Source organism: Aethalodelphis obliquidens, unplaced genomic scaffold (genome assembly GCF_003676395.1).
Source record: "Aethalodelphis obliquidens isolate GAN/ISIS:26980383/991018 unplaced genomic scaffold, ASM367639v1 scaffold18, whole genome shotgun sequence".
In the NCBI taxonomy this organism is placed as follows: domain Eukaryota; kingdom Metazoa; phylum Chordata; class Mammalia; order Artiodactyla; family Delphinidae; genus Aethalodelphis; species Aethalodelphis obliquidens.
In genome coordinates, this window is record NW_020837962.1 from 10,745,316 (window position 1) to 10,762,644 (window position 17,329).

A 17,329-nucleotide genomic window follows, 5' to 3' on the forward strand; every position below is an offset into this window, starting at 1 on the left:
GGGCCGGCCGCATCCGGCGGCTTTCCCGGCAGGTCCAGCGTAGGGGAGCATGGGAGCGTGGGAGCCTAACGGTGGAGGCGTCTCTCGGTCTCGAGTCTCGGCTGGGCGTCGCTTTCTGTTGCTGTAGCCTGGTTAGCGGGAGGCTTCCTGAGATCTTTAGTCTCGGAGCCATAAGTGGGGCCCGGCCGGCCCGGGAGTCGGCCTTTACGAGGCTGGGCCGGGGAGAGGAGTCATAGGCTCAGGTCTTAAAGGGTGTGGGGATGCGAGGGGGTGCGTGTAGGAGCTTGGCAGCCGAATTGGCCCCTCCAAGTACTATTTTCTCCCTTCCAAGATCTGTTGCGAAGTCCCTGTGGCGACTTGAAAACACTACCACTCCTCAACATGGCATCCACACTCTCTACATCCGGGGCCCAGGTGAGACCGGGTCCCTTCTCTCGGTCCAAGTTCCGGTCGCTCCTTTCTGGCCTCTGCCTGGCCTCTTTTGGAGGAGGTGAGGCATGCCCGTGATGCGAGGGGTCCTGATCCCCAGAGAGCCCTTTCACCAAGCTGTCTTTGTTTCTACCAGGCATATAGGAAAAATGGCTTATGAGAGCCTTCCTTTTAGAACCACCAACTGGGAGCAGGGCCCATTGGAGAAGGCTATTACAGGGTACCTCAAAGTGTCTTTCTGGAATGCTGCTCAAACTTAAAGAATTCTAAGCTTCATTCCACACCTGTTGAATAAACAGAAACAAACAGAAACCCCAGGTGATTCTTAATCACACCAGAGCTCTACTGATTTATACATTTGGTAAACTTAGGGAAGGAGGAATAGGCCTGAATATGATGCAGTGAGCTTAGCCATGAGTGTGACCAAGAAGAAGGAGAGGGACCAGCAAAGGGAAGGATGTTGGGAGAACACTGGACCTCCTGTCCTGTCATGATTCTTCCCGGGCTGCTCAGTCTTCTCCTTTCCCTTAGAGCATCCCTACGTAATGGTTTCCTTAATGGTTCCCTGAGAGTTGTTCCCTCATCTTTTCTCTTCTAATAGGCTCTTCTAGAACTTCTCCCAGTTTACCGTTTTGGTCCTTATACCACTGTCTCCAGTGGTGCATTTTTGCTCTCTCCTTCCTAATCCCCACCTCCAGCCCTCAGAACCCATTCATACCCCCTCGCCAGCACTCAGGGACCTTTTCCACCAAGCCCTTTTCTCCCTTGCCTCTGATGTTTCTAGCTCTTCTCAGCCTTCCCAGACTGAGTAAGGGGGTAGCTTTCCAGCTTCTTGTCCTGAGATGGGCTCTCATGTTGTTTCAGGGGCCAGTGCTGTTTGAGGACCTGGCTGTATATTTTTCTCAAGAGGAGTGTGTGAGTCAGCACCCTGCCCAGAGGTCCCGCAGCAGAGACACGCCACAGGAGTGTTTGGAGGATATGGCATTGATGGGTAACAATAGTTGTTTTCCCTGCATTTTTGAACTTTGGTCATTTCTAGGATTAGGATTGCATATCTCATCCGCATGTTGGTATGGGGGAGTGGGACCTATCCCTGAGTGATTTATGTGGACATGACAAGAACTTGCATGAGAGTGCAATTTTCAAAGGGTGAGTTGATTCTTAAAAGGCAAAAATTGGCAAGTCCCTGACGGTCCAGTGGTTAGGGCTCGGTGCTTTCACTGCCAGGAGCCCCGGACAGGGAACTAAGATCCCATGCAAGCCATGCAGCAGGGCAAAAAAAATTTAGGGATTTCCCTGGTGATGCAGTGGTTAAGAATCCACCTGCCAAAGCAGGGGACATGGGTTTGAGCCCTGGTTTGGGAATATCCCGGAGCAACTAAGCCTGTGTGCCACAACTACTGAGCTTGTGCTCTAGAGCCCACGAGCCACAACTACTGAAGCCCGCATGCCTAGAGCCCGTGCTCCGCAACGAAGAGAAGCCACAAAAATGAGAAGCCCGCACCACAATGAAAAGCAGCCCCCGCTCTTGCAACTAGAGAAAGCCCGTGCGCAGCAGCAAAGACCCAACGCAGCCAAAAATAAATGAAAATAAATAAATTTATTTTTAAAAAAATTAAAAATTTTTTAAATTTGGAAATCGCTTTAATCTTAAGCGGATGGTATGCGTTTCTCATCTAAGAGGAACTATAATGTAGAAACATTAGTCATTTTATCCTAGTCAAGGATAAATCCTTGACTAGGGTTGACTGTTTGAACTTTCCCAGAACTCACATTTTATATTATCTACTTATGTCTTCATCGTGTTGTTTTCCTCTACCTTCTTGAACATGTGAAGCATATTTATAATAGCTCTTTAAACATTCTTTCTACTAGTTTTATCATCTGTGTCATTTCTGGGTCTGCTTTTGTTGATTGATTTTGCTCCTAGTTATGGGTCATATTTTTCTGCTTCTTTACATGCCTTGTAATTTTTGATTGGATGTTGGACATTGTGAGTTTTATGTTGTTGTATGCTGGCTGTTGCTGTATTTTCAAAACAATTTTTGGACTTTGGGGTAAGGTGCTAATTTATCAGTAAGTTACTTGGGATCAATATTATCCTTTCAAGGCTTGCTTTTTGCTTTGTTAGGGTGTGTTCAGAGCAGTCTTTAATCTAGGGCTGATGTGGCCTGCTGCTAAGGCAGTGTCTTTCTAAGCATACTGCCTGATGCTCTGTGTGGTAGGGAGTCTTTCCATTTTGGCTGGTGGGAGCATGAACTATTATGTGAATTCTGGAGATTGCTCTTTCTATTCCTTTCTGGTGGTTCTTTCCCTGACCTGGGGTAGTTTCCTTAGATGTATTTACAGATTAATATGCAGCCAGAGTCTTAAGGGGACCCCATCTAGACGCCCAGAGATCTCTGCCTGGGCATCTGCCTCTTCTCTGGTATTTTGCTGTCAAATTCTAGCAGCCTTGGCATTCCTGAACTCGGTCTCCTCGAATCAGCAAAACCACTGAAGACTGGATTTCCACACACTGCCCTGCAGCCCAGAAACCCTTTCCAGGCAGTGAGCTGGGGCAGTCATAGGGCTGTTGCTTTGGAAGGAAAGATCCCTTTTGGATTAATATATTGGCTTTATAAATTAAGACTATTTGGGGGCTTCCCTGGTGGCGCAGTGGTTGAGAGTCCGCCTGCCGATGCAGGGGATATGGGTTCGTGCCCCGGTTCGGGAAGATCCCACATGCCGCGGAGCGGCTGGGCCCGTGAGCCGTGGCCGCTGAGCCTGCGCATCCAGAGCCTGTGCTCCGCAACGGGAGAGGCCACAGCAGTGAGAGGTCCGCGTACTGCCAAAAAAAAAAAAAAAAAGAAAAAAGAATATTTGGGAAAATATTAAAAACTAATGCTTTTGGGCAGGCCTGAGTTTTGTCAGCCATCCTACAGCTTCCTGGTCCTCTGTGTAACTAGTTTGTTTTCCCCAGTACTACTTGAGGGTGTTTATGTTTTGCTTTGTTTTGTTTTTATCAACAGGAGGAGAAGGCAAGATTGAGATTAATCAGAAGCTAAGGCTAGAATCTATGGGACTTGAAGAGCTTGCCCTAGAAAAATACTCCATTGCTGTGCCCCTTGTCTATTACCCAGAAAAATCCTCTGAGCATGGAGTTGGAAACCTTGAAAGGAAAATGTCAGGTAGAACTCCTGCTTGCAAGAAAAGTTTCATAAGCCTTTTAGTTACCATTGAAAACCACACCCCTTTGATAGAACTATCTCAGTGTTTAGGAACCAGAGCACTTTCTGAAATTCTTGAATTTCCTGGGGAAGAAGCCAAAAATTCATACAAGTGTCCTGAATGTGACCAAAGCTTCAGTGATAGCTCATACCCTGTTTTGCATCAGAAAACGCATTCAGGAGAGAAAAAGTATAAATGTGGTGACTGGGAGAAGATTTTCAATCACAGAGCGAACTTGAGAACACACCAGCGAATCCACACCGGCGAGAAACCGTTTAAGTGTGCCGAGTGCGGCGGCAGCTTCCGCCAGCACTCACATCTGTCTCGGCACATGAATATCCATGTAAAGGAGAAACCCTACACCTGTGGCATATGTGGAAGAGGTTTCATATGGCTCCCAGGATTGGCACAGCATCAGAAAACCCACACTGCCAAAAAAGCCTGTGGTAAATATTTTGGTCAGAAAACAAATCTGGCTTTGCCTGAGAAAAGGCACGGGTCAGCCAGCCGGCACCCATGCAGTCTGAGCAGGAAATGCTTTGGGCAGCCCTCGCACTTGGCCCTCCCCGAGTGGGGCCACGAGGACAACCCTGAACACTGCAGCGACTGCGGGGAAAATTTGCTTTCATTCTCAAAATTCGAACCCTTAAAGCGTCCTGAGTGTTCACTGACCTTTCTTCGTATCTCTGAGCTTATCTCCCATCAAAGCATTCACAGAGGGGAAAAGCCCCATAAATGCAAACCCTGTGCAGAATGTTTTATTTTGGACTCAAAGCTTGCATGCCACCAGAAGAACCACACAGGAGAACCTTTTAAATGTACCATGTGTGGGAAAAGTTTCAGGTTGAAAACACATCTCATTGTCCATCAGCAAATCCATGCGCAAAACACCACGTAAATATAGCAAGTTTTCATTAATGCTTGTGCTTCTCAGTATTTATACTGAAAACTGGGGCACAATTACCCTTTATGTGCCAGGTACTGTGCTAAGCATTTTACACACATTCCATGTAATATATCATTTAATTTTCACCACAACCTTGATTTAGGCACCATGATTTCTGTTTTATAATCGAGGAAGTATAGTCAGTGTCACAGCTACTGAACAAAGCCAGAATTCTAACTCAGTAGCTCAGTTACTATCCAGATTCCATTTGTATGAGCCGGAGAAAGATACAGAACTTATAAAAAAAAAATTCAGTTTTCACTAAAAGGAAGGTTATTGCTAGAGTTCTTTTAATTTTGTTTACATGATTTTTAAGTAAGTTTTAGAAGGCAAATTTATTTATTTGCTAGTTCTGCAGATCTAGGATCTAGGAAAGTAAGTACCTTTATATATATTTTATACTTTTTTTTTTTTTTTGCTGTAACAATCAGAATGTAATGTTTGTATGAGATTATTGTTCTACATATGAATTTCTGGAGGGGTTTGGAAGCTTTTTTCCTTTCATGTGAAGTGTTCCCAAATGGGTTGGACTAGTTAGTGTCGAGGTGGCTGTTAGTATCCGTGAAGTTAGTATCCATTCTCAGATCTGATGCCACTGGCCTTTGTGATTCAAGTGTTTGGAATCACACTTAGTGATTCCAAAGCACTCCCTTAGTGCTTCATCCCAAGCCTGACTTACGTATATGGTTACAAAGCAACTGAAAGACTGTTCAGGACTTGAGGTTCAAACTCCATCCCTATAATCAGATTGCAAACTCTACAGAATGTAGTTTTAGTTTAGTTTAGGTTTTAGTTGAGTTTGGTTTAAGAAAAAAGTTTTTCTTCCTCATATCCAAAGAAAGATACATATAGAAAATTGTTAGAACTTAATCAAAATACTTGAAAATATATAGGTCTTTAGATACTGCTGTTACATGTAAATACTGGAGCAAAATATTGTTAAATGGAATGGTTATTAATGTTAAAGAACCAGGGGATCTTGTAAATGTTACATTCATGTGGAATTTCTCTTTAAAGCAAAATTGTATACCTATCAGCAAAGCAGCATTTAAAGGGGTTTTTGATTGGGATGTGAGAATGGTCTTATTCTATATAAATGGTATAAAAGTATGGCATTTACTAAAATGGGGTTATCACTGGGAAACCTCAGGAGTAATAATAGACCTCTTTAGGACTAATTGGAGGAAAGTAGTACCTGGAAGGTAGGGTCTTTCTACTGAACAGCAGATTGAGAACTGAATGTACAAAAAGGTGCTGGCTACTGCTGTAAGTTCTTAACAGTGATTAGAGGCAGGAAGATTCTGTTGGTGAGGAAAAGGGAAACCAATAGCCCTAACCCAGCTCACCCACTCCTTTCCCCCTTTTCCTTCTTCTTCTTTTGCTTCTTGTTTGCAGATCCACAGTTGAGACCCTGTGCTCTGTATGTCAAGGTCACACTTGGCTCATTGTTTCCGATGTCTCCACTCTTAGGATACAGGACACCAGTCTGCCGGGCCTTTGGGGTCTCAAATAAAAAAGCGAGGTCTCCTATAGGTTCTTCAGCAAGTCTCTCTGTCTGAGGTGTTTAGAATTGTGTAGAAAGATGGTCTCCAGTTAGGTTTCTTATCAGCCAGCTCTGGGATATAAAGACCTTTGCTAAATATCATAAAGTACTGCCTCCCTGCTTTCCTGCTTCTGCCTTCCGTGGGAGCAGCTGGCACAGTGTACCATTGGCACATAGTAGGGGCTCCCATATTTCAGTTAACTGAAGAGTTGCAGGGTCGGGGATGAAATTGGGAAAGAGGTCCCTAGTAGCAGAGTTGCTGCAGAAAGAAGTAGAGAAGACTATTTTAGAAGGCATGTGGACAGAGTGGCGCTGACCTGAAACATGGAAGCTGTCATCCTTTCCTTTGTTCCTAAGAAAGTACAGGGGAAGGTGAAAATTCATACCATAAATGACGTTCTGCACTCAGCATGGGAAGTTACCTTTCCAGATGAGGTTTTCTTCACAATTAACTTCAGTTTTTACATTTTTATTTTCTAGATTTTGGAAGATTATGCCAAACCTCCATAAGAGATTAGAAAAATATCTTTTACAAAGACATTAATATATACATGAGTATAATTAAAATGCCTTTTTGGTGTAATATTGTTAATGATTGTTATGCGGAGGAAAAAAAAATCCCTGAGTGTCAGCTACTGTGAAAGAGGCATCTTTTCAGTTGTTGCTTTATTGTGCACTTGCACCTAAATCCATTTGCTGGATGTAATTCGAGCTGCTCTGAGCCCAAGGAGTTGAAGGAAGCGGTCAGTATTCATCAGTGAGACCCATGCTGGTTTTATATAGATGGATTTTTCACCTTCTATTTACAGTGTTAACTGACAGATTCCACAGATGGTCATTAATTTAGAGACATCATTAGCCTACCATGTTACTTTCAATGAATACTTGGATGAAAGTTAATATAGGGATGAAAAACTAAATGCAGGAGGTTATTGCTAGGAACAGTTGGTTCACAACATTTTGCAGCATGGATGTTGACACGGGCAGAGTGAAAACTTTGTACTGAAGAATTCAATTGTTGAACAAATTTCTTTGGTTTTGTTGTTGATGCAGTGATGAAAATGTGTATTAAAGTCCTTAATGTGATTGCTGGACTATCAGGTTCTCTAACATACATCATTGATGAAACAGCATTATTCCAATAGCATGCAGATGTTAACAGCTTACATTTTGTAATTAAAGAAACTGTGGAATTTAATTGTTATTCTTGAAGGAGTTGAACTCAAAATAGTTTTGTTTACAGCGTTGTTGCAGTAGGTAATAGTCTATTCACATCTCTGCATTTAACATAGAAAATGACTAACCCAGTAATTCAGGGAGTTAAAACTAAAAACAAGTGACATTTCACAGCAAATGCTGTTCTGAGTCTTTGACTCCTGTGATTCCATATAATTAAGTGGCATTGTTCTGATGACTGCAGCATGTCATAGAATCTGATACTGCAGATTTTGCTCAAAGTAATCTGCCAATTTACTGCATATGTGTACTAAGCAGGTTATAGTTTATCTGAATAAAGAGTCTATTTGAAAGTTCATTAAACTTGTTAAGCCTATAGGATTTCCATTGGAAAGTGTTTTTGCTTGGACATCTGTTTAAAAAGTAACTAAATAATCTTCATTAGAAGTGTTTATATTCATCTGTTTTAGTTTTGTAGATAGAGCTATTGATCTGATATCAGGATGACCATTATCCATCTTTTCACGGCCTGACTACAGGTGTTTTGTCTTATTTTTTGACAGCCTTCTTTGTATTAACAATCTAGGGAGTGTGGGGATATGATATAAATATACAGTTATATAAACTTGAGAATATGCTGCAATCTCTAGTTCCTTTGGATACCTTAGAAGTAATATGTTTGTTGGAGGCACTTGTGCTGTTTGTTTAATGTTTGGATTTTACAGTTTTTGGTGTATTCTCATCAGTCTTAGCTCTAGAGTTCAAGCTCTCACTGGGCAGTGATTACTGTCTGATGTGCAATTTGGCATCTAATAAATGCTTTTTTATGATGATGACAATGAAGTGAACTTTAAAATTTTTTTTTTACACTTTAGTAGTTTGAGATACCAATGAGTTGTGACATTGTGTGGCAGGATTGTGGCTTGGAGGGGGTTAATGAGTGACTTCAGCCGTTTAATAATGGAGGTAAAATCTTTTGCTCGCCGAAGTCAGAAGAAAACTCCAGCACAGCTCCCGGGAGACGGCATTAGACGTCATCTTCCCTTCCAATCTTTACTCCACGACGGCTATACCTCCGGCCACGCAGGCCACCAAAGCCCTGCGTGGGCCGCCGTCTGGAGCGGGGGTTGGAGCTGAGGACTCGTGGAGTAAGGCTCCCAGAAGGCTTTGCGAGGCCTGGGAGACCTTGCGGCGCTCGGCCACCGGCAGCGCAGGCCGGCGGAAACACCAACGAGACGAGACGCGCTAGAGCGGCACACAAGGCTGGGAATCGAAAGTCCTACGCTTACTTCCGTCGCCCTATTCCGGCGGCAGAGCTGCGCGTTCCTGTAGCGGCCGTGTTTTTCGGCCAGGCTCCCAGCCCACCTCCGCCACCCAACGAGAGGCGGCCTCTGCAGAACCCGAGCGGAGCGGGTGAGAGCGTCTGCGGAGGGCTCCTCTGGTCTCTCCCTCCGCACCAGCGGGAAGGTTACGCGGGTGGGCCATCCCGAATCTCGCCCTGGTGACGGGAAAAGGAGCCTGGCGCTACCTCCTGGGCCCTAACCCTACTTTGGCAACGCGAAGCTATGGGCTCGCCCTGTTTGTCTCTTAACTTGAAAGGGACGCTTTGAGCTTCTCACTTGTCCTGGGTAGAGTGTCTTCTACCAACTAAAGAGTGTCGCTGCCTGTCCAGTTCTGCAAGGTTTGAGTCGTTAGCCATTGCAGTCACTGACCTTCAACACAACCCGAAAGGAATTCAGGGCGAAGGTCAGGAATGAGGCACTCTGTGCTCTGGGAAAACTGGCAGAGCAGGCCTTCAGAGAGTGAGATATTTTAAGGAGAAAATTTTATGAACCCAGATTCTTGCATCGTCCCATACTTGGAAAAGCACTAAAAGCATTACTGAGATATCTGTTCCTTGTGAATAGCAGTAACCTGCTACCTAGGGGCGTGCTGCATACCTCTTCGTCAAAATCACATATATCCCCCTCCTAATTTCTTCAGAACAGTTTCTCAGAGCTATCTGAGAGGCTGTCTCCCTAGCTGTAGTCCTCAGTAAGACAATGAATAAACTTGACTGACAACTTTTAAGTTGTGTGTTGTTTTAAACGTCGACACTTCTCTCTGGAACCAGCGCCAGTCTCCTCACCTGATTTCTGTGTACTCCACAGCCAAATTCTAACATGCTTTTGGTCAGAGTGTATCTTGGGATCACCTGAATCCATACTCCCCACTCCCCCTTTCCCGCCCCAACTCCCAAGCGAGCTTAGCCACTTCCATGACTACAAGCACCTCACTTTATGTCTAGCCCCAATTTTTCTTCTCTCCTGCACTCTAGATGCCTGTATTCAAGTGCAAAAGAGAGATTTTTTTTTTTTGCGGTACGCGGGCCTCTCACTGTTGTGGTCTCTCCCGTTGCGGAGCACAGGCTCTGGACGCGCAGGCTCAGCGGCCATGGCTCACGGGCCCAGCTGCTCCGCGGCATGTGGGATCTTCCCGGACCGGGGCACGAACCCGTGTTCCCTGCATCGGCAGGCGGACTCTCAACCACTGCACCACCAGGGAAGCCCCAAGAGATCTTCCTTTGGTGTCTCTGAGGCATGAAAACACATGCCCAATGGAATATTACTCAGCCATAAAAAAGAACGAAATAATGCCATTTGCAGCAACATGGATGGATCTAGAGATTATCATATTAAGTGAAGTAAGACAGAGAAAGACAAATATATGATATCACTCATATGTGGACTCTAATTTTAAAAAATGATACGATTGAACTTATTTACAAAACAGAAACAGATTCACAGGTATCAAAAACAAACGGTTACCAAAGGGGAAACGTGGGGAGAGGGTAGGGATAAATCAGGAGCTTGGGATTAACATACACACACTCCTACATATAAGATAGGTAACCGACAAGGACCTGTGTGTATAGCACAGGGAACTATTCAGTATTCTGTGATAACCTATATGAGAAAATAATCTAAAAAAGAATGAAAAATGTATATGTATAACTGAATCACTTCACTGTAACCTGAAACTAACAAAATGTTGTAAATCAACTATACTCCAAAAAAATTCAAACAAACAAGCAAACAAACAAAAAACAAACACATGCCCAAAACCGAACTCATGCCTTTAGTCCTTTTTTTTAAAAAAAAATATTTATTTTTGGCTGTGTTGGGTCTTGCTGTGCGCGGGCTTTCTCTAGTTGAAGTGAGTAGGGGCTACCTTTTTTTTTTTTGCTGTACGCGGGCCTCTCACTGTTGTGGCCTCTCCCGTTGCGGCGCACAGGATCTGGACGCGCAGACTCATGGCCACGGCTCATGGGCCCAGCCGCTCCGCGGCATGTGGGATCCTCCCGGACCGGGGCACGAACCCATATCCCCTGCATCGGCAGGCGGACTCTCAACCACTGCGCCACCAGGGAAGCCCCAGTAGGGGCTACTTTTTGTTGCAGTGCGCGGGCTTCTCATTGTGGTGGTTTCTTTTGTAGTGGAGCACGGGCTCTAGGCACGTGTACTTCATTAGTTGTGGCATGCGGGCTCAGTAGTTGTGGCTCGCAGGCTCTAGAGCACAGGCTCAGTAGTTGTGGCTCACAGGCTTAGTTGCTCTGCGGCATGTGGGATCTTCCCGGACCAGGACTCAAACCCACGTCCCCTGCATTGGCAGGCAGATTCTCAACCACTGCGCCACCAGGGAAGTCCCATGCCTTTAGTCCTTCATCTGTCTGCCTCCAGTATGTGGCGCCACATCCACACAATTGCTCATGCTACTAACACACACTCCCTCCTCTACTCCTCAAACTTTCAATCATCAAGTCCTGTGGATTCTACCTCAAAAATATCTCTCAAAGCTGACTTCTCTCTGTCTCCACCCTTACCCAACAGCACTGCCCCGGGTTGACAGCAAGGCAGGGACAGGGTTTTGACGTTGTGGGGATGACCATAGCCAGACGCTGCAGACTGGGACAAGCTTGGAGACAACAGACACTCAGGAGGCTGTTGCAATAAAGCGAGTGAGAGATGAGGGCCCTCACTAGGGGTCACGGGAATGAGGAAGATGGAGGGGCTTCAAGACAGATTGAGGAGGAAAAGGTGACTCTTTGGTGGGGTGAGAAAGCAGGGAGTCAAAGATGACTTGGAAGTTTCCAGTTTGGGTGACTTGATGGTTGGTAGCTTTGTGGAGAGATTGCTTGCCTCTCATGAGTTTACAGTTTTCCTAAACTTTCTAGGGAGACGTGTTCATCACAAGTGAGGGTGACAGTGCAGCTGTGTTCAGTGTGATCGAGAAGAGGTATGTTATGCTGTGAGAGGGGTCGCACCTGGCCAGAAAGAAGAGCTGAGAGCTAAACACCGACTGGATTTCATTGGTTGGAGGCTTGTGGAAAGGGCACAGGGTCCTAACAGAGAACATAACAAGGGCCTCAGGTAATGTGTCAGCTGACCCCACACATAGTAAGCTTTTCCTACTCACCTGGTACTGTTTCCAGGGAAAAACAGAAATTGGAGAACCCAGATGCCCAACCACACCCCACAGAGAGACAGGGTGTGACATTCCCAGATTCAGTTCAGTCCCAGCTGGTATGAAGCTATCCCCTGAGCCATAAGATGCTTGCAAACTTGGGTGCCCTGGAACTCCCCATCCTCCAGAACTGGAGAGCCCCCTGATAAAAGATACCACCTGGAGGCGGGAATCGAACCTGCAAGCCCACCATCCTGGTCCTGAAACACTGCTGTCAGTGCATTAGGCCCCTCTGCCAGGAAGGGTGGCTGCGCCAGAGAGGCTCTTAGCCACCTCTGGAGAGTGTGCCATCAGTGGTTAAAGCAAGAGATGCCCACCAAGGAGCAGATCCTGGAGCTGCTGGAACTGGAGCTCTCCGGCCCATCCTGTCTGAGGGATCCACACTGGGTTCAGTGTCACACCCAGAGGGTGACAAGAGACAGCAATCTGATGGGGGATTTGCAGAGAGAGCCCAGGAACCAGGATGCTGGGTGAGAAGGGCCAGAGGAGACTCAGAGAGTGAACACAGGATGGGTGATAAGCTCCTCTCCTTGGGAAAGAGTAGACAGGGGGATACCCTGAGCATATGTTACACCCCTGCTTCCTCTTCCCCCAGGGATCCTGTTTCCAAGGCCTCCAACAAGAGTCTACACCATTGAGCTGAGAGTCACCTTTATTTTGGCCAAAGAAAAGACCCAAACTTTCAAGGTTTCATGGGCAGCTCGGAGTAGAATTGAAAAGAAAACTAGAGAGCATTTTGTCTAAAACCTCATTTTACTGATAAGGAAACTGAGGTGCAGGCATCTTAGAGCTCAGTAATTGGCTGCCTGCAGCACTGAAAATGGAACCTGGCTCTTCAGTGCCTTTTGCCCATCCCAGGCCTTTTCCCACCATCTCAGGCTGTCTCCTGGTCAGGTTCAAGTGCAGCGGCACGTGTGTGATCAGCTAACTCCTTGTGAAGAAGTAACTTCTGTCTCTCTCAAAAAGACATGGGTCTGGTTGTACAACTTTGTGACTATAATAAAAAAAACTGAACTTTGTACTTTAAAAGGATGAATTTTATGGTATATGAATTATATCTCAATTTAAAAAATTACCTTTGGCGGGCTTCCCTGGTGGTGCAGTGGTTGGGAGTCCGCCTGCTGATGCAGAGGACGCGGGTTCGTGCCCCAGACTGGGAGGATCCCACATGCCGCAGAGCGACTGGGCCCATGAGCCATGGCCGCTGGGCCTGCGCATCCGGAGCCTGTGCTCTGCAGCGGGAGAGGCCACAACAGTGAGAGGCCCACGTACCACACACACAAAAAAAAAATTACCTTTGAAGTAAAAAAAAAGTTGAAATGTATTTTAAAGCTGCAATAAAATATTTAAATGTAATATACAAAATAATGCATCAGAGACATGAAATAATTTATGCTACCAGCATGACTTATTTTGGGGCAGACCTGATAGTAAAGCTGCTTTTGCCTTTTCCATGCAAAGATATCTTGTAAGATGAACTGTTAGATCCATTAGCATTTTTCAACCTTATCTGTGTGCGTTAGAAGTTTCTCAATAGTGTGCAACCAAAATAAAAATCAAATAAACTGCATGTTAATATAGGAATGCAGTTCCCAAAAAGATATTTAAAAATACTGAAAAGATAATTGTCCTGGTTTAGGCACGATTTCCTTCCATAGAACCCACCTGTTGCAAAGGGAAAAGAGTGTCTCATAGTTTCTAATAACTGAGCGTGGGAGAGTTTTCACTGGGGTTTGGGGAAAAGCTATGGACTGAGCAGGAAATCCAGATGAAAAGAGGAGCCGATGCATGTCTCTGGTGGGGAGGCATGCTTCCCGCTCAGCTCCTCCGCCCACCCCTTACTCTTTAGAAGCAAACTTCTCCATCAGAACTTTCTCCTTAGCTCCAGTTTCTCCCTCCTGAGGGCATGTATCTGACTTCTGGTGTGATCCTTGACCTCCGATTCTCAAAATCCTTGACCAGAGAGGACTCTTAACCATCCTCTTCCAGAACAGAGCGTGTTTTCCAGGAAATCATCCTGGTCAGTGCAGCATATGCCTCAGAAGTGGACATACAGGGGCATGCGCTCTGGAGGTGTCTGGGTCCCTGATGTGCTCTGAAAACATACCTCACTGGTGGGCTTCTTCCCTGCATTCAAAAGAGTTCAGATGGATTGGTGTTTATGAAGCCTTCATTTGGGGCGTTCTAGAGGCTATAACATGATCCCCCTCATCCCTGCACCGGCCCATCCAAGGTATTCACAGAAACAACCAGGGCTCCAGGGGCAAAAAGTCTGCATGGCCAGAATTCCAGCTTCCTAGAACTTAAAACAACTAGGATGCTCCCAAATGAAATGTTGCAGCTTGTGAAGTGGCGAGTTCCCCTGTCTACAAGAATTTCTAACAAGAGCCTGGATGACAGCTTATCAGGGTGTGGTAGGAGGATCTATGTAACAGGCAGTGTGGACAATCTTGCTTTTTCCTCCAGCAATAGGCTGTGATTTTGAAGAGGTTTGTAAAGAGAAGTGTGGGGCAGTTGATCACCTCCCAGTTTTGCTGTGGGCCAGCTTTGCCAGGGGCAGCCTTGCCCACTGGTCCACACTTCCAGTGGTGGCTGGACCAGACCCATGAGAGCCACCCAGAACAGGGACCAGACCTCTTGAGGGGCGAAGTATTTATGCCCATGGAGCCTTTGCCTTAGAGTGCTGGGGCATTCACCACAATGGAGGCAAATAACTCGGATCCTCTCATTTAAACCTTATAAAGTTAAAGAAACAGGTTTGAAAGGGGAACTAGAGCCAGGACTGACGCTAGGTCTGTCCAAAGCCAAATTTCATGCACACCAGGTGCTATGGTCTGAACATCTGTGCACCCCCCTAATTCCTATGTTAAAATCCTAACTCCCAGTGTGATGGTATTAGGAGGTAGGTCATGAGGATGGAGCCCTCACGAATGGGATTAGTGCCCTTATAAAAGAGACCCCAAAGAGTTCCCTCAGCTTTTCCACCATGTAAGGACACAGCAAAAAGACAGCCCATCTATGAACCAAGAAGAGGGTTCTCACTAGAATTCAACCTGACCGTGCTGGTGCCTTGATCTCAGACTTCCAGCCTCCAGAACTGTGAGAAATAAATATGTATTGTTTGTAAGCCACCCCGCCTGTGGGATTTTGTTACAGCAGCCCAAACAGACTAAAACACTTGGCTATGCTGAACTATGTCCCGACGCTCCTTTATTAAAGTTTTCCAAAAGGTAAAATAAATGCCTTAAAACTCTTCCTCTGGACACTGTCTTTAGCCTGCACACCCCCATTCTACATGAACCATCTATCTCTCTGCAGCGTCACTTCCTAAGACTGTGCCACTTGCAGAATTTTGCGACTCTGGCCTTCCCTTTCACTGCTGAAAACACTGCTCTTGTCCTCCCGAGACCTCGGTGCACGTGTCCCCTCCTGACACTCGGACACATCCATGGCCCCACATCTCCCAGGGGGACCCAGGTGAGCCCTGACTTGTAACCTTCATCTTTGGCTGTTCCACCCTCCTTAAAGCTGCTCCCATCTGGGATGGCCTCCCTCTGCCACCTTTGTCTCCCTCCTGGCCCCTAACCCTCTGCTCCAGCTCCTAGGACAAGCCCTTCCCTGGACCTCTGCCCCGATTCCTGCTTGCAGCTGCTCCAGGAACACTAATGCGCGGTGCCACTCTCACAAGACTCAGGGCCTTCTGGCAAATTTTTCATTGGGGTTTTTGAAAATATGTATTTGCAAAAAGTAAGGAGCACATTATTCATAATGGCCAGAAGGTGGAAACAACCCCAGTGTCCATTGACAGATAAATGGTTAAAATGCAGTCTATCCATGGGAATTCCCTGAGAGTCTAGTGGTTAGGAATTAGTACTTTCACTGCTGGGACCCAGGTTTGATCCCTTGTCTGGGAACTAAGATCCCACAAGCCACGTGGCACAGCCGAAATAAACAAATAGATAGATAGATAGATTTTTAATAAATAAATAAATAAAATGTGATCTATCCATACAACGGTGTACTATTAAGCCATAAAAAGAAAAGAAATTCTAATGAACCTCAGGAACATTGTGCTAAGTGAAATAATCCAGTCACAAAATGACAAATACTGTATGATTCCACTTATACGAGGTATGTGGAGTAGGCAACTTCGCAGAGACAGAAAGTAGAATGGGGGATGCCAGGTGCAAGAAGAGGGGGAACGGGGAGTTAGTGTTTAATGGGGACAGAGTTTAAGTTTGGGAAGATGGAAAAGTTCTAGAGATGGATCATGGTGATGGCTGCACAATATTGTGAATGTATGTGATGCCACTGAATTGTACAATAAAAATGGTTAGAATAGTAAACTTTATGTTATGTATATTTCACCACGATAAAAAATTTTTAAAACATCAATGTTAAAAAGAAAAGTAAGGAGCAGCATGAAGGGGCATTGAAGAAAGGGCGGGTGCCTCTGCTTTGGGGTGCCTCCCTCTAGGACATCAATTTTTCATAAACAGACTTTTGGAGAAATTCTTCTCCCCTTCCAGGACATTCTCTACCGCAACCCCAGTGTGAGCAAGTGCCAAATCCAGGAAAATAGGACCTCTCCACCCTCGAACGCCTGTGGCCTCTCTGCTCATTCCAGGCACAAGTATTTGGATCTGAAAAGCTGACAGAAGGAGATTTCAAGATGCTGTTTTACTTGACACATAATTCATTTTCTTTTTATGTAACACTTTACAGAAAATACTTTCACACACGTGTGTTCACTTCACCAATCATGTGAGGTAAGCAGAGTGGGTCTTCCCATTTCCAGCGGAGGAGACAGGCTTGAAGAATTTAAGTGACACATCCAGGTCAGGGGGCTGGGGGACAACAGAGCTGTGAGCAAAGCCATCCTTGGCCTTAGCCTGGTACCAAGTCCACTCTGGTTTGTCTATGGAGCTGCCTCAGACTTGACTAAGTCAGGTCAGGTAGGTAGACCAAGGTAGGTTCCTGGGGCTACCCTAGCTGGCTCTGCCCTTATCTGGTCCAGACAAATTTCTAGAGGCAGGAGTGACATTTTGCCTCACACGTCTGTTTCACTGGTAATTCAGGACTGTTACCGTATTAGTCAGTTTTGTATTTTGGCAGGTGACAGACAGTGCTTTAAAGAGAGTTATTGCAATTGTGCAAAAGTATTACAACAGAATGGGAGAAAATATTTGCAAGTCATTTATCTGATAAGGATTTGAATCCAGAATGTATAAAGAACTCTTCAACTCAACAATAAAAAGACAAAACCCCCAGTTTTAAAAGGGTAGAGGTTTTGAAATAGCTGTTTCTCCAAAGAAGATACACAAATGGCCAGTAAACACATGGAAAGATGCCAACATCATTAGCCAACAGGGAAGTGCAAATCAAAATCACAATGAGACACCACTTCATATCCACTAGCGTGGCTACAATCAGAAAGACAGATAATAGCAAGTGTTGACAAGGATGTGGAGAAATTAGAACCCTCATACACTGCTGGTGGGAATGGAAAATGGTGCAGACCC

At 45.4% G+C, this 17,329-nt stretch overlaps 1 protein-coding gene across 3 annotated transcripts; it reads left to right on the forward strand.

Moving 5' to 3' along the window:
• The first annotated feature begins 12 nt into the window (after window positions 1-12).
• Window positions 13-8,943, forward strand: ZNF597 (zinc finger protein 597). 3 transcript variants are annotated; one of them, XM_027117592.1, is made up of 4 exons: window positions 13-242; window positions 332-414; window positions 1,294-1,420; window positions 3,441-8,943. In XM_027117592.1, the coding sequence occupies exons 2-4, from the start codon at window positions 382-384 to the stop codon at window positions 4,535-4,537; spliced, it is 1,257 nt and encodes a 418-aa protein (XP_026973393.1). In that variant the 5' UTR covers window positions 13-242; window positions 332-381; the 3' UTR covers window positions 4,538-8,943. The 3 variants fall into 3 exon arrangements, with proteins under 3 accessions (XP_026973393.1, XP_026973395.1, XP_026973394.1); XM_027117593.1 differs by having other exon boundaries at window positions 39-131; XM_027117594.1 differs by lacking the exon at window positions 1,294-1,420 and having other exon boundaries at window positions 13-414.
• The last annotated feature ends 8,386 nt before the right edge of the window (window positions 8,944-17,329 follow it).

Coding starts and splice junctions, on each gene's coding strand:
- ZNF597 (XM_027117592.1), top strand. CDS start 382: ATGGCATCCACACTCTCTACATCCGGGGCCCAG. Junction 415..1,293: donor TCTCTACATCCGGGGCCCAG/GTGAGACCGGGT, acceptor ATGTTGTTTCAG/GGGCCAGTGCTGTTTGAGGA. Junction 1,421..3,440: donor GGAGGATATGGCATTGATGG/GTAACAATAGTT, acceptor TTTTATCAACAG/GAGGAGAAGGCAAGATTGAG.